General features: G+C 40.9%; 1 protein-coding gene across 5 annotated transcripts; it reads right to left on the reverse strand.

Annotated features, from left to right (window-relative positions):
- Positions 1-9617: 9617 nt before the first annotated feature.
- On the reverse strand, positions 9618-22488 carry LOC145440982 (sulfotransferase 6B1-like). 5 transcript variants are annotated; one of them, XM_080318772.1, is made up of 8 exons: positions 21375-22488; positions 20840-20978; positions 20670-20783; positions 20498-20607; positions 20227-20368; positions 20042-20160; positions 19825-19981; positions 16496-17272 (listed from the first exon to the last, which is right to left on the reverse strand). In XM_080318772.1, the coding sequence occupies exons 1-8, from the start codon at positions 21411-21413 to the stop codon at positions 17160-17162; spliced, it is 933 nt and encodes a 310-aa protein (XP_080174898.1). In that variant the 5' UTR covers positions 21414-22488; the 3' UTR covers positions 16496-17159. The 5 variants fall into 5 exon arrangements, with proteins under 5 accessions (XP_080174899.1, XP_080174898.1, XP_080174895.1 ...); XM_080318773.1 differs by lacking the exons at positions 16496-17272; positions 21375-22488 and adding an exon at positions 9618-11018 and having other exon boundaries at positions 20840-21332; XM_080318769.1 differs by lacking the exon at positions 21375-22488 and having other exon boundaries at positions 16496-17392; positions 20840-21332.
- Positions 22489-22493: the final 5 nt, after the last annotated feature.

Genomic DNA, 22493 nt, shown 5'->3' on the forward strand with positions numbered 1-22493 from the left:
GATTCATGTATAAAATTCGTAGGGTGGGCACCGATGATACAATAGCCAAATCAAGCAAAATAATCAAGCATACTAATCATGCAACAACTGAAACATGCCTACGTACAGAAGATCTTTATGTAATAATTGTATGTGATGTTTTATCGCTATAACGAGGTATTTGGAAGTCACAATGTCGATTTTCGGGCAATATGTATGTACTCTCAAATTTATAAGATCGAGTCTAAATCGAAAAGTGATTTTATGGCAACAATTGAGTTAATAATAATTCTATTTTTTGACGGTTGCGACCAAACGTTCTTCTTTGGCTTGCTGTAGCTTAGACTATAATATACACAGCAAGAAAAGCTGTCACATCTGAATTTTTGAGAGTATGTCTCATAGGTCCCCGGGTCGTGTGCCATTGGACCCAACGGGTGGGGACCGATGATACGTTCGAGCAACAAATTTTGAACGCTCATAAATATTTTTTGAAAAGACGGATATTCATGTATGTGTGAGCGATAGGTAGAGCTTGTATCAAAGTGCTGAGCCAGCAAAAGATCTGCTGTTTTCGGCTGAACATTTTGGGGCCAGCCATCATTTTCCAATTTTTGATCCATCGGTACCACATCTCCCCCATATATAGCGAAGTCTCTGCGAAACTCGAATTCTCTTCTGTGTTTTCGCTTTGCGAATGCCTAGCCGGGGCATGTCCCGGTAGCGCTCATAACAAGCTTTCACTGTCTATTCTCTCAAAGCCGCGCACAATAAAGAAACGGTGATTTACTCTCTCCTATTCATAAAATTACCGAGCAACCGGTTAGCTGAACTCGGTTACCGTCATATGCGTTTAGTCGACCTTTGCTGGTATAGGTCGATTTTGATGGTGTTTCACACCATGAAAACTCTTGAAACTTGGTATGTCATGTCGTGATGGTGGTATTTAACACTGCCCCAAGTTTCAGGGTTTCTACTTAAAGTTCAGGGTAGTAATTCCGTTTCCGAAGTTGAGTGTGTGCTGATCCGTCATGTATCGCAAACATATTTTACTCAAAAGCCGGTATTGGTATCCATTGATTTTGACGATGTTCAATACTGAGATCGGTTATGACATTTGTCACGGTAAGTCTGTTAGTATCGAACGCTGTGCCAAGTTTTAAGTTTGTCACTGAACTGTGTTAGTGGTAATTTCGTTTCCTAATTCGAGTGAGAGCTGACTCGTCATTTATCGCTAACAGATTATACGCAAAGATGGTATTGGTCTCTATTGATTTTAACGATGCTCCTTACCTAGATCCGTCATAAGCTTTTGCACGGTATGTCTTGATTTTAGTATCGAACGCTGTGCCAAGTCTCAAGGTTGACACTCAATGATTAGGGCAGTAATTTCGTTATCATGGTCGAGTATGGTAGAGATGTGCTCCGATCTGACACTTTAGCCTACAACGCATTGCGGATTTCACGCAAAAGCCGGTGTATCTGCGGTAACGTTAACTGAGATGATGATATCATTCTCAGTTTGCATTCGAATATTTACTTTGATATTAATTATATTCTCCAATGTCAATTTCACCGTGAAATTGCGTGGCCTTCAAGCCATTTGCTTACAACCCTCTGTCAAGAGCGATAGCTATTTCGTTTTCGATGGCGGCTAACAGCTGATCACATGATCAGCCTATTCCTCAGTAAATTTTACGCAAAATTCGGTGTTGGTCTGTTCGCAATAATTTTGACAGTGTACCATACCGAAAAGGGCCATGAGGCCACTTCTCGATGATGTCATGTAACAGTGTACTAAGTTTAAGGCTTCCAAGTATTTATTCGGTAATATATTTTCCAAAGGTGATTTCGCAGCAGACCTATAGACAGTAATAAAGCCGTATGTGTCGTGTTACAGTCTCCAGTTTCAAGGCCAAAATCTCCTATGCTGTACCGCAGAGGTCTCAAACTCAAATGTGCTCGCGGGCCAGTTTTCCAGTTTTGACGACGCCGCGACCGCAGCATTTATAGGGGTGTTCTAATGTCTTTCCAAGTAGGCCTTATTTGGCGGGAATGAACTGTCTTATTGAAAGTGAGCCGATCCAGCAGTATGACAGTAAACACTCATCGTCAAAATGTGATTTACTCTTGTATCAATTTAGGCCTGGCACGAGAAGAATCATCACATTTATAACTATTTGAATAAAATTGTTGTTGTACTTGATATATATTAATTATAAGATATAGACACCATATGGGTGGACAAATGTATGGTGCCATCATAAAAGCTATCGGGTTATAATTTTTCAGCTACTATGAATATTTTGAATTGAACAGATTGATAAAAGAGACTAATCTGATATCAAAACAATTTTAAGTTGAGCATTGTAATGCCAATCCTGGATTCGGGTATACTTCTGATAAGTAGGCTATTAATCTCATGGCCAAATATCTTCTAATATAGGAGCAGAAGAAAATATAAATATAATATAAATATATTAATGAATGTGTCCTAGTGATTGAAATGTCGGAACGCCGAACGGCCCATTGCTATTACATCGTTGGGAGCGTATCACTACGGTACTCGGCACCTTTATGAACATGGTTTAGCGATTAAAGATGTAACAACAGATTGCCAATGGTTGCCATAACTACTTGTTTAGTTAACGAAATACCAAGCTGCGACCTTCTGATCTATTACTATTTTCCTAACACGCGATTAGTTTGTTGCGCCTATGGCAAAACAAATTCACGGCATTCCGAGTCCCTCCAAGTCCACCCGAGGCATTTTCATTTTGCCATCGAGTAAGCCCGAGTGTGAGTAATTCTAAGAAAGGTCGCGTACAAGTCCAACTCACAAATTTCAATCACGAATCGTCTAAGGCTCAAATTTCGTCATCATGAATCGGAAATGTGGCGAAATAGTGAATCTTCCACTGCATGGTAGCGTTTGCAATTGATGTGAAAGTGAAGTTTGATGAATAATTTAGGGCTTTCGGAGCAATTTAGGAGGGGATTTTCAATTTACAACCTGAAAAGATATGTGACACTTATATAATGCCAAATTAGGAAAAATCTAAAATGTCGTCGCGGGCCGCACAAAATGGTCTGGCGGGCCGCGTGTTTGAGACCTCTGCTGTACCGAGACCGAATTTCCGAGGCTGCTATTCTTAGTTCTTTAGAATGATGTTTTGATTTCAATATGACAGGCCCAATCTATGAGATAACAATTGCGTATCTGTCCGAACTCGTTGACCTTTCCAATTTGGCTTACGCTATCTCTCGAGTTATAGTCATTTCCATTTCTGCAGATAATTAGTCAGGTCTATAGTGCGAACATGAACCGTGTTGAATCTTTGTTCCGTACGCCGTTTACGCAGTTACCACACTTCAAGTCACTTGGTATTTTCAAGTTACTTGTTTACGTTGGAAAACGCCATCGTGACGTCATCTTGATAAAAAGTCGCTTGCAGCCAGACATGGGGTAATCGCGATTAGTAATCGTAATCGATTACGACGATTACAGCATTTTGAAGTAATCGTAATCGCAATCGATTACATTCGAAAAAAATCCGAAGTAATCGTAATCGTAATCGACTACTTCCCATATCTAATCGATTTGTTTGTGAATGAACGATTACTTTTTGTTTGTACAAGGACTATGACATAAACTGAATATTCGTGAACAAGAATGAGATAATATACCACGTTAGCGTTAGCACAAACGTCTGTTTTAAAACGCCACTGACTCATTATTACGTCAGAAGTATTAGCTCCGCTCGTCATTGCGTAACAAGTATCCACATATAGTAAACAGACATGCGACGGACATTGTAGTGTGATTGTAAGAACACCTCCCGTGGTGTATATCAGGTTATCAATACACTACAGAAGCCGCTACCTCGCAGCAGGATATTGATCACCACTCTGCCTATAGTTTCAAATAGTAACTTATGTATTAATGTTTAGTTGTGCTTAGTTAAACGCAGTTTGCCATTGCTGCTTAGCGAGCAGGAGACCTACGTACGCACGTGCCCCTGACGAAGATTCGGAATTTTGTACTCGTCGAATAAGACATTGCAGTTTCCACAACGAAGCATTACAAATAAACAGCTGCTGATATATATCATAACCTAGCCGTGGTTAGCCGTTTCTCGTAACAGCAGCTCGCTGTATATGTATTAAGTTGAAGGCAGAATTTTTATGTTAACCATATCTTATTCTCATATAACTACTTGAAACGGGCGTCAATCGTTATTTCAGAGTTCGTTACTTAGCATTTGGACCTGCCGCCATAACCATCCGCTTATATAGCCTGACATGTTAGCGTGGGTTGTAGCTAGAATCAGCAATTCAGCCAAAACAGCAATTCCCCTGTTCAACCGTTGGTCAACTTTCAAAAGTGAATTTCGTCAATAATATTGGTAATTGCATTATATTACTATTCATGTATAACCTCTCTGAGCCCCGAGTGTCAGATTTACCTGTAAAGCTGGGGCACGTAATTCATATTCATGGCATCTGGTATGTTGTTATAATTACTGTATGTTGTTAATTCGCGACCTCCAGTCCGTTGTATAATCACAAGATATTGTACTCGCCCAAACGTAGCAGACTAAAAGAATATCTTTTGTGAGACGCACACACAAATTATCATGGCTTTATTCCTTTGTGGATGCGCCGGGTGACATTTGCATTGTGGGACCAGATTGGAAGGACAGGAGTTATTAGTCCCGCCCACTCAGCGCGGCTATTGACAATAAAATACCCTAAGTTTCGGCCAAGGTATTTCTTTGGTATCACATCCCGTGGAGTTGCGTGTTGGCCGAAACTGCTTATATGTTTTGGTGTGTTGTGGGATGGTGGCGCGGTAATGACCGGCTACGAAATGCCTGTTCCCATAAAATATAGCCTATGTATGTTTTTTCTTGAGGGAACAGGTATGCATTTCAAACCCAGCTATCTACTGGAGCAGGGGTCACCAACTGCTTTGAAACAAAAAGCTACTTCTTGTGTAATGTGTACTGATTATTGCGACGACCGACGGGTTACCACGTAGCCTAGTCCCGTCGTTTATCCATGTTCAGTTGGATTTCTTCACTTAGAGTAAGACAATCAGAGCACTGGGCCGGGTTTCCGCCCCTTACCAAGAAAAAAACGCTCACTCGCAGGGACTCACACCAGCTCCTCCAAGCTCAATTGCGTTGCTGCAGTGCGCGCAGAAGCGCCGATCTCCGCGTCTAGACTCGGGAATATTAACTATATAGATTCCCGTTGAGCCGCCGCGTGGGCGAAGACAAGCAATGCCCCGAGCGACTGCGTTCATATGTTCCTTGGCGTCGGCCGACCCATGTTCAACTGCTGCTCATATGAAACGAGCTTCAACTATCAAATCTCTCATTTGGATATTTGCTACAGCGCAGTGGTGGCCATACGAACGGGGGGGGGGGGCTGGGCGAGACTTACCGGGGGCCGCCCTATAAGTATCTATCCGTAACGTATGGGGGGCTTCGCCCCCCAGACCCCTCTTTCGCATCTGTTATTATTATCTATCTATCAAGGTTTGGTCAGGCGCTGGATTCGGCCGTGTCTATTTTTTCATGTGTGCAAAGATAGACGAAATTAAAACTAAGTAATTCTACCGCATGCAGAGACGTGATGATTATCGGCATATGGTACGTTTCTAACAAATGCAGAGATTTGATGATGATTGACACATCTGTACGGAATCCTATTCTTGCCTTACACGGATTTCCATGTTATTCGTTATTATCCCTGAAAAAAGCGCATAATCCAAATAGGGGAGCCCTTCGGCCAGCCCCCCTGGCGGCCGCCCACCTCGCCCACCCCAAAAGCCATCACTATACTACAGCGACCGCGGACGACTCATTTGGTCCGCGTTGGTGACCCCTGTACTAGAGATATTTGAATCGCAAAGCTCGAAAAACATTTACAAGAATTAATTAAATTCTCGAAAATGCTCTATAATATATGTTGGTTTACGAAATACTTTTGAGTCCCCTTCGAGCACGCTCCCCACTCTATTAAGGAATTTGGAACGCGGCAGGTAAAGACCTGGCAATAATGCAAATCGTTGGATGCGATAAATCATGCACTATAAAGTTGTGCAATTGATATATTATGACGTAATAAGCAAATGACGCAAGATGTATGAAGAAAGTTGATATCTCATTAAGCCTTTTCATCGCAATCCTTGTATTGCCTTCCCATATATCATTTAAGATTATAGTCCTAAGCAAAACAAATGTAATCGTGAGTAATCGTGATTACTTTTTCAATGTAATCGTAATCGTAATCGACTACTTCCTGATTTTGCTGTAATCATAATCGTAATCGTAATCGCGTGATTCCGAAGTAATCGTAATCGCAATCGATTAAATTCATAAAGTAATCACCCCATGTCTGAGTTGCAGCCCTTGCCCCACCACCCGATATTGTCACGAGCCGCCACTGAAATATAGTAACCACTGCATTCGTGGAAATACGAAATACATCGTCCAAAATTCTGGATAATTGATTAATTTTGTTCGGAATAAACGAATGAATTTTGCAACCGGATCTCAAGGATATATATAACTATAGAACTTTGCATCCCTATGGCAACTAGCCTAGGGTTACCACATTTCTTTGACTCAAATTCCGGACACTCTTTTGCGCCCACTAGTGGATTTTAAAATGAGGTATGAGCACATTGTCTGTCAATATGACGTCACACTAGCAAATATTTGCTTATAGACCAGAGATGGTCATGGTCACGTTCCGGTTCAGGAGTATGTGGCTGTGTGTTGTGTAACTGGGACCGAAACCACATTTTTGAGCCCGTTCCAGCCCAAATAAACAATCATTTTATACCCACAATGGGGTAATTGATGCAACTTCTGGAGGGGCATGCTATACATCTGGTTTCTATATGCATCTGGTCGTTCAATTTTTTTAATGAATTCAGTCACTGATATTGGTTCTTCCATATTTCTGTATAGTTTGATCCTCTCTCCGCCCACATGATCAGAGTTAGCGGTAGAGCTGGTGGAAGATATGACTTCGAAAATACAGGGTGGAGGATAATGACTTCGAAAATACACGGAGCGTACAATTGTACATCGTTGAGTCATGCTCATATCACACCGATAAGATTGTTTATCAGCCTTATGCCAGTGCGCACCACGGAACTTTATAAACACCCCACATCCAGTGGTTTCCAACCTTTTATGGCCGCGATTATGCTGATTTACGAAAAAATTATTAGCCTACGTCAAGCCTTCAAAATTCCGGACATTTAGGCATATTTTAGAAATTCCTCCCGGACGCAAGTTTGCACAGTGAAATTCTGGACATGTCCGGGAAATTCCGGACGCATGGCAACCCTAAACTAGCCTACTACCCCATCAGTACTGCTACGCCATTTTTCTTCGGCGTCCTATCGCCCCTGAGTGTTCCAGCCCTTTTAAATCCAAATCGCTCCCAGGGGGGCGCTGGCGACATGGTTAAGAACCACTGGTCTAGATCAGCCTGATCTGATCAGGGTTACTCAAGGCACCTAAGGCATCTAAGCTGAATGCATGTTCAATTGTTCAAATACAATTACATCTTCAGCTCGCTCCTGTTTGGTCGCTGCGGAGACAAATTGGTTGGGGAGCACTTATGTAAGGTACCTATAGTAGGGTTGCCATACGTCCGGAATTTCACTGTTCAAACTAGCGTCCGGGAGGAATTTCTAAAATATGCCAAATGTCCGGAATTTTGAAGACTTGACGTATAGGCTCATAATTTTTTCGTAAATCAGCATAAAAACAATATTTTTGGGGAATAGTTGTGCTGCAGCACGATATTGTTCTTCGCGCTGCGCGCGATTTACCATCACATTTCTTTATTTTAATATGGACACTACCACCCTCGCAAAAACTGCAATAAAATATAAATAAAAACAACCTGCGTTACGGCCGTTTAAATGCTTTAATCAAAGCTGCTTGTTCCAAACGGAGGGGGGGGGGTCGTTTGCCTTTATTCTGGGGTTTGCGAATATGTTGAACGTAATCAGCTTCCAAAATAGCCCGTGAGTATAAGTCTTGGCAAAGGTGCTGATTCTTTTAGTAATCAGCTCGTCCTATTTTGATCTGCGCCACGGAACATTTTCAAATTGGAGATGAAGTCGCGACCATAAAAGGTTAGAATACCACAGGATGTGGGGGTGTTTATAAAGCTCCATTGTGCGCACCGGCATAAGGCTGAATAAAAATCTTATCGGTAGGATTTGAAAATGACTTAACGATGTGCAAATTCGCTCCCTGTATTTTCGAACTCATAATCCTCCACCAGCTCTATACCGCAAACCCTGATAATGTGGGTGGAGAGTAGTGTCTATATAGTAAAATATGGAATAAACAATATTATTGACAGAATTAATTCAATTAATTTACCGAGCAGATGCATATATTAAACAGATTCATATAGCAAGCACCACCCCCCCCCCTCCCCAGAAGTTGCATCGATTACCCCATAGTGTGGGCTCAAAATCATTGCTTATTTGGGCGGGAAGGGGTTGAAAACATATGCTTTCGGCCCCAGTTACACAACACACAGCCACGTACTCCTGAACCGGATCGTGACCACCTCCAGTCCATGAGCAAAGCTTTGCCTGTTTGACGTCATGAACCCATTTTTGAAATCGACTAGTGGGCGCTAAAGAGTGTTCGGAATTCGGGTTGCAGAATTATGGCAACCCTAACCTATAGGCCATGCATACTCTGTAAAATCAGTTAGGCTTGGAGTTTTGAAGATTTAGACGCAAAAATTTTACTGCATATGCGTTTCGCAATCAACCACGTCCACGAGAATATAATCTTTATAATATGTTCTGATTGACAATATAGACTAGGGTTACCATACGTCCTCATTTAGGAGAATTTGTCCTCCTTTATCGGGTTTTTGAAAATGTACTCAGAGGACGCCTAAATGTCCTTCTTTTTGTGGTAATTCGTCCTCCTTTACAGCTTTTAGAGCTAATATGGTGGACAGATTGTAGTGAGAATGGAATGGGCATAAATGACTCTAAATAGGAATTCGTGGTTTAAACGAAAGTGGCGACCTTTTTTTAATCAAGCAACCGCAAAGTCGGGATTAATTTATCATTTTTTCAGAATTTTACTCCATAATCCTGAGTCTGAAAAACTTGTCAAAGTGTCCTCCTTTCCCGATTCCAAAATATGGTAACCCTAATATAAACAGCAGTATAACTTTTACCCTTCCGCGATAGTTCAGCAAGTTGCTGTAGAAGATGACACCGATGCATATATCAATTTCGATATCAAAATGCAATGTGTTTGTGTGTTCATTATGATTTATTGCGTTTTGCTCACAAAGTGCTGAAACCTTATGCACGTCATTCTGAATGTGGTACTCATTACATTGCCCGCAGATATTTCGTGGTGGAAAACTGTGACTCGCGCACTCAACCTCTCGGCTTATGACTTGGGTTTGACACCTTGAAAAAATGAAAATGACTCGTACTTAGTCAAAAGTTGAAATGAGGTGTGACTGGTAACCTCGTGACTTGGTCACAACGCTGGCCTCTGTACCTCAATTGAATACAATGCTATAAACTGAAAATATAACTATTACGAGTATTGAAATCACAATTACATTTAAAACGCTTGTATTAAACTGAATCAACATATGTTGTCATTCTAACACGGCACAACTATCGACGAGAGAGTGAATCATAGATCTTGATGATAGCGATGCCATATTGCATATTATGTCAAAACTACATCATCGTTGCAACTTCATTGCACAATATTAGTCCTCGTTCCCCGATCAATTCAGTTCTCGACATTACACCCATCCTAGTAACCTATTACAGTGGTTCCTAAAATTTCTAGAGCGCGACCTAAATCTGAGTTTTGACGACATCTCGCGACCCAAGGCTCACACATTGAAATGAATGCATTTCTAATGTTAGTATGCTACGTTAATGGTGGCATTTCTAAAATAGAGACGGTGCATCCAACCAACTCAGCTGTATGAAACATGTATGATTCATCACAAAAAAGCCATTGATTCAGCGAGGTTGATGTCACATGACATATATCCTTCCATGACCTTTTTGGTTTCAAGAAATTCAGTATCACATATATCACATATATCACCAAAATCTGAGCTATATTGACATAGCTCGACACGCGACTCCCATATCGGGAAAATTGCATTTCTAATGTTAGTATGGTACGTATTTATGGGGACAGACATGGGATAGAGTAGGTGCACACAAGTTGTACGCAACGCAATTCTATGAAACATGATTCACGACAAAAAGAGTTTGATACGGCGAGGTTGATGTCACATGATATTAGGCTAGCCTACTCCTTCGTGGTATTGTATTAATTCACGACTCTTGCATAGTGATCTACAAATTCATCAATGGTCTCCAACTCAGGTCTATTTACGAGCACCGTGTTCCCTCTAATTTTTCACGAGTCTGCGCGCACTCACCAACTCACTGCGCGGTCCCTTGGACAACAGTGCGTAACGACTAAAAAAAGGTCAACACTTCGGATTTTTTGAACGCAGCTTAGATTTTCTGTGTGCAGAGACCTTGTCAGCACTGAGCAATTGCGCACGTGCCCAGCTCAGAAGGAACATTGCCTAAAACCATTTGCGTACTTCGCGAGCGAAATGTTGATTTGACTAAGACCTGGATGGATAGACGGGACCAGGATGCTACAGCAGTTATCAGCGGTTCATTTTGTCACTGCCATTTCTCAATGCTGTTCACAAACACACATACACGCTCTTTCCGTAGCGAACGAAGTTCGGTAGCTCGTGTTTCACCTGTCCGGAAGCGGCGAGATAGCGTAGTGGAGATTATCTGGAGCTGCAACTCCGATGGGTTGCAAGTTCGATTCCAACTGAAGTCAACTCCAGAATTCTTATTGCAGTGTTGGAGATTTATCTAGGCTCCTCCCTCTCATCCCACCCGTGTAAGCGGTGTCATATAAAGGCCCAGAAGAGGGCCGGTGCTACAAGTCCGCAGCCATGCGCTAAATGAAAACGAAGAAAGTTGGCCTGGTGTAAATGACTATAGTAGTCGACAATCACCATGAATACCAAAACAAAACAAAGACAATCTGGAACAGGCAGGTCGGGATGGGTAGGTTCGTGGTGTGGCAGTTGTGGCTCTGCTCTCTTCCCCTCTACCCTTCCCTTTTCATCGCAAATTTGACCTCTCCAGAGAAGTCAAATTTCAAGTATTCTATTATGTGATCACAACGACTTGCGTAATATAATCGTCTGTACATTTTCATTATCAAGCCATATTTTAGTGATAACGCTTCTGTGGGTGTTGCTTATTGAACATATTACCCAGCAAAGTGGCCTTGGAAATGCACAAAAATCTACAGGGGCTCTCGCGAAGCGTAGGAGGAAAATTTACGCGGCACGAAATTCGGCAAATGGTACAAGCATATTGTGCGGTCGCGACCCAAATTCAAACCCCTCGCGGCCCATACTTTAAGAAACCCTCGTTCCTATGATATGAACATGTTATTGCTGACAGCAGAGTGCGTGGAATTACTAGCTCAGAGAATTTAAGGAGATGCACCAGATGTGTGTGATCTCAGCAACACTTTATACCAACATGAAACATTTGAAGTATATATCACAGGCTACTTGTTGTGGAGGTCTTCTGAGAGATATCTTCTTTACTTTTCATTCAGTGTGCATGCCTCCTTTTTACATCGCCTAGGCCAAGGTGGGTGTCTGATTCCATAGACTACTCCTGGTCGCTTCGACACTTTCCTATCTTTTCATTGTATCGCATTTTGTGGTGTATTGAACTGATAAAATTGTTAATAAACCAATGATGATATCCCTGATTTTTATAATTGGGGAAAGGCATTCAATGTTAATGTTGTACAAGATTAAGTTGCGAATTTTTTCCAACGCTCATCGATGATTAGTGTTGGGCAGCATCGAGAATTACAGCAATAGAGAGCATCTGGCGTCTAGTCGATTATAGCTCATTATGACATCATACGAGTATGGATAATATGGAAAGTTCAATTACTTACCTAATTACCGACAACAAAGGAAATAACGGCCGTAAACCAAACTTTACGCTGATTGGTCGAGAGGCATTGGCCATGGATACGGCGCAGCAACGGAGGACGCTGCATTTACCTAAACCTATAGTCGGCTCTACGATATATTCCTATAGCCGTGTAGACTGTATAAAAACGACAAGATTACAGTTAAATGTTTATTTCTTCATCAATAATAAAATTAGGAAAGGAAATAAAATATATAATAACATATACTGAAATATAATGCCGAAGTACTACTGTGTTTATGAATGCAGTGCCACCAATGGCAATGAACTGGGGAAGAACAGATCTTTCCATTCATTTTCTTCCAACGCAAAGGACAGGAAGGCTTGGGAAGGCAGAGTAGGCCTATATAAGAAGGCAGGACTATTTGTGACATACATTTGGGCCTGAATTTGATGCCAATAAGAGTGATTTACTTGTAATTATCTAGCAGCAGTCAAATAAAAACTATTTTTCTGTGATTTCTGCTTAAGTTCAAATTTCATGAACTCATCGCATGTGCTGTTACGATACCTTAAGCATACCAGTGCAGATGAGGTCTGCTCAGCTAGAATCACTCTATCATGTGAAGCACCCATATATCCATATGGAAAAGAACAAGACCAATCTTTGCTACATTCACATGAGTGATGCTTAGTAGTCTTGAATGGCCCTTTCTTCGTGCAATAACCCCCACAATATTGAATACCTGTTCATACTGTACTGTCCTTGAAGTGATTTGAAAAGAGATGTTGCATATGGAGTACCTGCTGTCTTGTTCCCCGCAAAGCAGTCCAAAACCCTACCAAAATTGCTACTTGTGAGTCGAAGAGCCCTATGTATTTACCCCATTCTGCACATCCTCTCTGTTCTGATGTCCTGTGGGCTTAGGTAGCTAATCTACATATGACTCACTTCGTTGGCTTCTAACCCTAAGATTCAGGTGATGGATTTGAAGATTCCATTTCAAGGCTACACGATGGCGATTCTAGATCAGGATCACCAGATGGCAATGTAAGATTTGCATGTGCAGCATCCACAACATTGAAGGAAGACAGTTGACACGGCATGGAGTTCAGGGTCCGCCTCTTTGCAATGCGCATATATTCTGCTTCACCACGGAGATTGCGACTGGGAATCGCACCTCTCTTTAGACGTGACTGTATTGGTGTATCTATAATGCACTAGCAGCAAAATCTTCCTTGCAAAAGTGGTGGGAGCAAATTATTATTAATATTATAATTGTACACAACAGTGGTGCTTTTAGCCTGTTTAAGGCTTTGTGCTCCACGACATGACAGTATTTGAACTGATCAATGCATTTATTCATGTCTTTTACATTCTTTCCACTCTCTCATGCATCGGCTCGCGATTCATCGGGTCTTTAGCGGCCGACTTGTAGCTCGGCTCACTGTGATTTCTTGGCTTTTTAAGTCACTGCAACTGCAGTGAGGTCGGCGATGAGGAGCAAATGAAGCTTGTGGAAGTAGGCTTGAAATCCTGCCTTCTTACTCTGCATTCCCAAGCCTTCCTGACCTTTGCGTTGGAAGGAAATGAATGGAAAAATCTGTTCTTCCCCAGTTCATTGCCATTGGTGGCACTGCATTTATAAACACAGCAGTATTTCGGCATTATATTTTAGTATACGTTACTAAATATTTAATATCCTTTCCTAATTTTATTATTGATGAAGAAATAAACATTTAACTGTAATCTTGTCGTTTTTATACAGTCTACACGGCTATAGGAATACATCGTAGTGCGCACTAGGCTTAGGTAAATGCAGCGTCCTCCGTTGCTGCGCCGTATCCATGGCCACTGTCTCTCGACCAATCAGCGTAAAGTTTGGTTTACGACCGTATACCACGTAAAAATAAATAGGTAGTTTTACATAGGCGAATAAGCTGGATAATTTTTCTACAGGATCTGTGATTAGTAGGGCGATTTTTTTTTGACCTAAAAAACGGAAGATTTTGACCTAAAAAATCTTAATTTTGACTTTTTTGACCTAAAAAAACTAAAATTTGACCAAATTTTGACTTCACGTATGTAAATTAGGTGTTTTCGCACATATTGTTAAAATTGTACTACTTATTTTCATTTCTAGTTAGAACTGTCTGTCCTTACAAAGTAGATTGGCCTGAAAAAACGTTTTTGGCTTAAAAACTGACAAATTTTTACATAAAAAAAACTAGTATTTCAATGAAATCTGGCCCTGTGAAGAATTCCAGTAGTTACATTACGTATTATGGTGGAAATAATTAAAATTTGCTGTAGTACAACGAAAGATACTTTACTACATTCTCCGGTAGAAAGTGTCTGTCCTTACTAAGTAGCTTGTCAAGAACGGAGAAAGAACGTTCAACAGCAGCAGTTGTTGGCTGACAACACTGAAGTTGTGTGCACACTGCTAGTGACACACCGTGTTGCTTCATTCTGACAATGTTGTCTATATCACAATTTTTCAGCTTGCGTTTCTTGAAGTAAGAACATCAATGTCCAAGCAGTCTTGCTTTAGTTAGGATATTGGGTACGTTGACCATAATACCATGTTACTATTTGTTTCATTTGACCGTTTGTGATTCACAATGAGCAGACGATGGGCCGTTTACAACGGCAGGCCTATAAAGTAGGCTACAAGTTGTAAAATATCTAACGATAAGTTCCACGACAGCGCAAAATCTACGATACAAACGAAATGCAGAGGTCAAAAAATGTTTGACTTTGTAAACAATTTTGACAAATTTTGACCTAACGCTACAATTTTGACCTAATATTGACTTTTTTTGACATGTCAAAAAAAAATCGCCCTAGTGATTAGGCAAGGCAGTGGTTCCAAACCTTTTTGTCTTCGCGGACCCCTTATGGACCGTCACGGATTCCCGCGGACCCTCACGAAGTTTTATTTCTAATTTAGCTCAATTATCGTGCAATAGTAATCGGTCTTGTGCAAATGATAAGTGTAGACTTAGTGATAAACAGCAACAAAATCACTTTTTTTTTGAAGATAAGATCATACTATTCATGTAAAAATTGGGTCGACTGCTATTATTTCAAAGCAAATTCTGCAACTGCATTTCTGGAAATACGTGGCGAAATCCGCTCCTTCGATTTGGTATGAATTCTATTTCCCCATATATAGGTGGTGGCGAATGTAATAATAACACGTCACGCTTCCGACAACACAGTTGGGTATGATGACAACAAATATGGCACTAGAATAGACAAACAAATTTATTCAATGATTATATAACGTCAAGCCTGGTCATTTTTATCTAGCAGCATATCCTGAAGTTATTATGAAAAAATAAATATGTAGGCTATATCATAGGATAAAATGGATTTTGTAAACATTATGAAGTCACGGTGACTGACTTTACTCATCCAACTATAGTTTTACCCAATCCCCAACAAAACATCTCTAAAGAGCAAAATGTTTGTATCTGAAGGCTATTGACAATTTAGCAATTAAAATGAGTCGTCTGCACAGTAGGATGTTTCATCTCAGATAGCCATTCTATTGATGTGAGCTTTGGAGTTTAACTAGTAATGAAGCGAAACTGCCGCGTGATATTCCGAATTTAAAAAAATGCAAATTAGGTTATCAACTATTATGAGGCTTCGCTGACCCCCGGTTGAGAACCACTGAGGTAAGGGCTCGGGCATTTCGCAGATTCTCCTCAAAGCGGATTTACCCGTGCTAACTGTGCAAACTTCGCCTATATATCGAAAGTGCCGTTGAATAGGCTACTTGTTCGAAATTGAGCGATAGAATCATACAAAGCAGTTGTTCTCAAACTGGGGGCGTGAAGGGGGGGGGGGGGGCGAAGCTGCGGTCAACTGAATATGTTTTCGTGCTTCGCGCGATTTATGTCCAATTCATAGTTATTACTCTGAGTATGGTCCGAATTTCATGTTTGAAAATTCTTTCATCAACAGTCATAACCTTCCATGCATTAAACTATCCGTTGGGATTGCTAGCATTCATGTTTCATTTTGTGATATGGCGATAAGGGGGGCGCGAGATTTTTCACTGTCATAAAGGAGGGCGTGTTTAAAAAGTTTGAGAACCACTGATATAAAGAGTCGTCCGAAATCGGTGACTTGGTAACTTGCAGCTCGTATCGTGATCTCTAGTCAAATGAGAATTAAATTGTGTTCGTCTCTTCATTTATGACACACCTTGATCACTTGATTAAATGATCATGCGAGTCATGGAATGCCAATATCATGTATAACCAGCATGGTGCATGCATCGGCAGCGTGTCCGGCAACATGTCAGACCGAATCGATTGCTTGCGGTTAACCTGTCTCGATAACAGCTTATGTTATCTGTTATGTAGCGTGTGTATTGTTAGTCCGTAATGTACTCTATACTGTATTGTATATGTACGTACAATTGTACAGGCCTACATTTGTACTGTACACCAATAGAACAACATTTTTCTGTATTTTTCATCACTTCAAAAATACCGTAAGAATGCACAAATATACTGTCGCGCGACTTAGTACACGTTATCTACCGCACGCTAATTTCGGCTTAAAAGTACTATGATAAAGCAAGTTAAAATAAGCATTTGCTGAGCATTCCCACTGCCACCCAAACGAGAAAGTTTTTACACAAATAAGCATGAAGCAGGCATACATATTGGTTAATTCACATACCGAAAGCTAGACCGGGTAATATTAACGAAGGCTAGTGTAGATTAAGTAGGAACCACAGGCTACTTAATTTTATCCCGAGAGTGAACTTACTCAAGGACTATTACTGATAGACAGCGGGATTCTGTTCCACTGATGCGTCAGTATTGATATGGATGAATTATGAATATTATCACCAATGAATCGGTATAGCTAACAGTAGGGCCTCATCGTTTGAACTGGTTTTGTAACATTGTGATGGTATATTGGTCTCCTTCTTTCTGTCTTGTTCTGTTATTAATGTGCTGGTTGTAATATGCATGCGTTGTAGTGACGCAAAAGGCTTTAATCCGAGGAGAGTCACTATATATTTTACTATGTTTGTAACAATAACAACAGCAATAATAATAATAATGTTACTGAATACGAGGCTCCATAAACACAGATTTGAGAAACTCATAGTACATAGGTAAAACTGATTTCTTTTCCCGTCAACTTCTCCTTGATCACCTTGTCGATCAATTCGGATTGCGACACGGTCAATTGGTCTTTCCAACCTCCCACTTCGCCTGTTATCGCGACAATGTGGAGTTAATCAGACTTTCGGACCCTATGTGATGACTGATCAGTGATCACGTAATGATATGAAGGTTGCTTGAATAAACGGCATCTGGGCCGGCGATAACAGCCTGAAAAAATATTTCTTTGGGGATCAAAAGCAGTAAGCGCTTTTGAAACGCAATGAAATTTTCTTGCGAACTTGTTAAGTCGTTCCGACAGCAGTAATCGACGCACTAAATTATTGACAATGTTTCATTTTTTATTGTTGTTCTTGGTTCTGTGAGTTCATCTTGTAATCTTAGATTGACTTCGTATACAAAATAGTTGTTTGTTTTTGTCATTTTTACGCCATACAAGATAGTTCCTACATTTCAAATTTGATTCACCTTATTACTGACGTTCGCTACTGAGAGTCAGTCGAAAAGCTTTCAGCGAATAAATTAATCATATGAAGTTATTGTTTCGCGTTAGACAAGTGATAGTGCTTCGCTGAAATTTTTTATCGTGTTTCGTTCGTATGCTACCCGTATAGACAGGACCGTATAACTGCAGCACCCCACACACCCCAATTGGAGGAGGGCGAGCTCGAAGGGGGCCCAAAATTATATCGTTAATTACCATAAATTATAGAGTTTTTTTTAAATTTACGCAACTTTTACATTTGCCAATTATCTTGATTATCTGGTACCCAACACGAGAAAAACACGCATGATTTATAGAAATAGCCGACGGCCATTACCGCGCCGCGATGCACCAAGACGTATTAAGTTTTAGGCCATGTAACATGCGACTCCGAGAAGTGTGCCAGAACGATCGGCAACGAGAATACCTTGGCCGAAAAGGACGGCCCTTATATACTGACCGAAAACTTCGATATATAAGCACTTATGTTTAAAAGTCCACAGACGCCTAAATGGCTGGCGACGAATGTATTTGTCCTGGCAATCCGAACCCCACAATACAGAGAAAAATCAGTGAAGAAATCCCAATTTGAAATCGTGTGAGTCTTTTAGTTTAGTATGTTTGGGCGATTTCAATATCTTTTGTCACCATAACAGACATGCGATCCCGAAATAACATCACGTAACAAAGTCATTATACCAACGGGGCGCCAGAAAATGTTTAAATATATTATTTACGACCCCTAGATTTTCCAAGACAACTCCTAACTCAGCTCTACCGGTAAATCTGACTACGTGAGCAGAGAGAGGATGAACAATTGATAGCAATATTTATGCAATTCCCTTTTATATTGACCGATTCAATCATGAATTGTAGAAAATTTTTGCGCTTCGCGCGATTTGGCGATTGACTTACTAAACCCTAAAACAAATTAAACTGACAACTAGTGGTCAAAAGGTCCAGTCATATAGGAAGTTTGCTATACAACCCTATGGGGGCCCATGATCAACGTCTTGAGCGGCTGACGAAGTGCTGTTTCGGCCCTGCTCGTAGACTTACAATAGATATATATATATAGATGTTTTGTGTATATGTTGGTGAATGCAGGCGCAACACCGAATATCGTGGATGCTTGTGATATCAAAACCGCTTCAACTTTCTACTTTCTAGATACTGAATAGCTGAATTGGCCCGCGAAGACATAGTATAACATAATATGGAGATCCTATAATACTGTTTGCCTAGCCCCATACATACGGTAATCATCTATAAATTCAATAATTATAATTTTATAATTCTGTAAGGTTTGTAAAGTAGCCCATTCTGATGGATAATACAGTCTATTGTGGAAAAGCTCCCACTATTATATTGGGTAAAACAAGGACGATTTTTTGACATGTCAAAATAAGTCAAAAATGTGTCAAAATTGTAGCGCCAGGTCAAAAAATTGTCAAAATTGTTTACAAAGTCAAAAAAATATTACAACCTACATTGCGTTTGTATCGTAGATTTTGCACTGTCCATGAACTCATCATTTGACATTTTACAGCTTGTAGCCTACTTTATATGCCTACCGTCGAGGACGGCCCATTATCTGCTCATGGTGAAACGGTCAAATGAAACAAATATGTTGACATGGTGTTATGCTCAACGTACCGCAATATTCTAACTGAAGTGTGTCACCAGCAGTGTACGCACAAGTTCAGCGTTGCCAGCCAACAACTGCTGCTGTCGAACGTTCTTTCTGCATTCTTGACAAGCTACTGGGTAAGGACAGACACTTTTACCAGAGAATGTAGGAAAGTATCTTTCGTTGTACTACAACAAATTTCAATTATTTCTACCAAAATGCGCGATGTAACTTCTGGAATTCTTCACAGGTTCAGATTTCGTTACAATGAAGTTCATTAAACTCATTGCGAGTTCAAGACACTTGAGTTCTCTCAGGCGGATTCGCGCGCCCTTCGGGTGATTTCACGCCACCCCAGTTTGAGAACCACTGACCTAAAGATATTAACGAATTCCCAAGAAGCACAAGATGCTAGATAGGTCCATGCTTCGCGTGAGAAAATATTAATAAGAACTGCCATGCTGTTATACTCTCTTAATAGTATAATTATACATGTGAATATTGTGAAATATAAGGGCTTGATATCACCTTTACGGACATTCATCTTCAAAAAGCCAGATTTATCCGAGGTTGCTTCCTTTTTCATGGCTGATACGGTGCATCTTTCGGCCATTGTATGTACGTCATCATCGTTCAATGTAACCTCAAGGAACTTGGCGATTCTGCGTACCTCTTTTGGAAAATCCTATGATTTTGAACAGTATATCGGAATCTTTGCGTAATTATTAACAAGATGCAAGTTCACCTTCTTGAGGGATTCGTACTCAACCGGTAAGACATCCTTGTTGGACTTTACGTGTTCCATCCATCCGATTACGTGATCTGGATACCATTCTCCGTTTGCTAGCCCAGTTGGGTGTTCACCTGAAATATTCTGGTTGCTGCTCGTATGCCCAATCAACCGCGCGGAACACATATATGTCGTCATACCAGCGACGTATTTAGCGAAGAATTCGTTCCAATCCTTGCCTAGCACTTTCGCTTTCTGCTCCGTCGTCATGTTTGGAATCTTGTGGGCGAAATGGAACCATGACACTGCCTGGTCCTTGGGATTTCGGTACACGTATATCACCTATAAATTACAATGGTGGCTGTTCATCAGGATCTGATATTAGCAATAAGCATATAGGAATAATGAAGCCCATTATTAGGGTCATCGAAAACCAGTTGACAGTCAACGTGGACAACCGACGAATAGCACCTTGGATTTGCTTTCTCTGACTTTGTCGAAATTGAAAAGATCTGCTGAAATATGAGTTGCGAAGAAGTTACGGGTAAACGGAAGATGAGGCACGATGTCGAATTTTTTTTCTGCAAAAATTCGGCAGCAGTTATGTGAATGTCAATACTTGTTCCCTCCCACACGCACTCACTTGAACCCAACTCCAAAAGATGAAATGGCATCGGAATAGACCTCGATTTATTCAACACAGCCTCGTCATGACTGTATAAAAGCTGTCGAACAATCTCCATGCACCAAGCGGTTCCTGCAAAAACAGAGCGTGCGGGCATAACCGCACGGATTTCATAAGATCATACACACCTGTCTTGGGGTAGCTGGAAATGATCACCGAGTTTTCAGGCATATCCCACTCGCCCATGGTGTATTTCACACATTCTACTGAAAACCCGGGCATGAATTCCTTGCCTCTGTAGTGCGCGATTTCTAGTCCATTCCCAGACTGCATGTTTTTTAAAGCATTGGTCATTTCTTCCAGCACGCCCTTAACCATATCATTAGGATTGTAGTTACAACGAGCCATTTTCGTACATCTGTGCATTTGCTCTGCTTTGGAGGCTACTATATGCAACTATGCCACTACTACGCGATCGATGGACAGCTTTTATAACGTTAGTGAGATGAAAGACCAAAGCCTCGGCCAAGCATGACATCTAATCCGGCCACGAAGTAAGTTCTCTTCTATTAGTTAAAGATCATTTTAATAGACTGGAAGGTCACATCTAGTCGTGAGGCACGTCACAAGGACAACCTGCACAGAATTTCATGCCAACGCCGTGGTAGTGCTGTTGTTTTAGACCAGTCACCCTTGATACCTACTAAACTGGGAGACACTTACGCTAATCTGCAATCCTTCGGGTTCCCGGCCAGAAACCATTGAATTCTCCACCAGTGGGGAATTACCCACCGGTTGGGAACCACTGTCCTAACTGAAGCAAGACTGCGTGGAAATTGGTTCTTATGTCAAAAAGTGCATGATGAAAATTGTGATGTAGACCAGTGGTTTCTTTCATGGGGACAACAGAAAATTTTGAAGTTTTTGTTCATTTATTTTTATATAATAAATAGAAACTTTGTACTCCTGTAGCAATGCGGCTGCTGGCTGGAATTGAACCAAATTTGGTAGGCTTAAATTAGCTAACCTAACAATTTTATCAAGTAGCCAGTACAATTTGAGAAAATAAGTCATTTTTGAATACCCCTATTAGTGCAGTGGTTCCCAACCTTTTTCATCTCGTGGACCCCTTGGCATAAATTTGAGCCGAGATTCCCCCTAGGAGAACTCAGCCCAATGATTAAGAAAAGTCATTTTTTCCCCGCGCACACACATGTTGACCGAAGAATAAGACGGACGCTACAGAGTGTTTGTGTCAAGGAGGGCCGCGACAATACTTTGACGTCCTCCAAAAAACAATAGTATTTGTCCCAATTAACACAACTCCTGGAAGGCTTCGCTAACAAGTCCAACTTGTCAAAAGTCAAAAGTACAGCACACGCGCGTCAACAAAGAACAACCCCCATTTGATCAGGACGGAATACAAGAAAACGCATTGCTCTATCAAGTATGCCGGACCCCAATTGTGGAACAGCATCTCGCCGGCTATCCGACAGTCGTCGAGGATGTCCGCATTCAAGTCGAAATACAAGCAATTTCTTCTAAATGAATACTAGCCAGCCTTCAGGATTACCGGACCACGATGTAACATCGACCTCGCCCTCCGCCACATGCCACCTCATTTTGTCGCTTGCGTCTTATATTATCTGCATTACTTTTCATTCAGTGTGCATGCCTCTTCTTTACTTCGCCTAAGCTAAGATGGGTGTCTGATCTTAAAGGCTACTCCAAGTTGTTTCGACACCTTCCTATCTTTTCATTGTATCGCAGTCTTGTGATGTTTTGAAATGATGAAAATATTAATAAAACTGAATGATTGAATACAAACTCACGCAATTACAC

Source organism: Botryllus schlosseri, chromosome 6 (genome assembly GCF_051294905.1).
Source record: "Botryllus schlosseri isolate E-star chromosome 6, Bs_hap1, whole genome shotgun sequence".
Classification (NCBI taxonomy): Eukaryota; Metazoa; Chordata; class Ascidiacea; order Stolidobranchia; family Styelidae; genus Botryllus; species Botryllus schlosseri.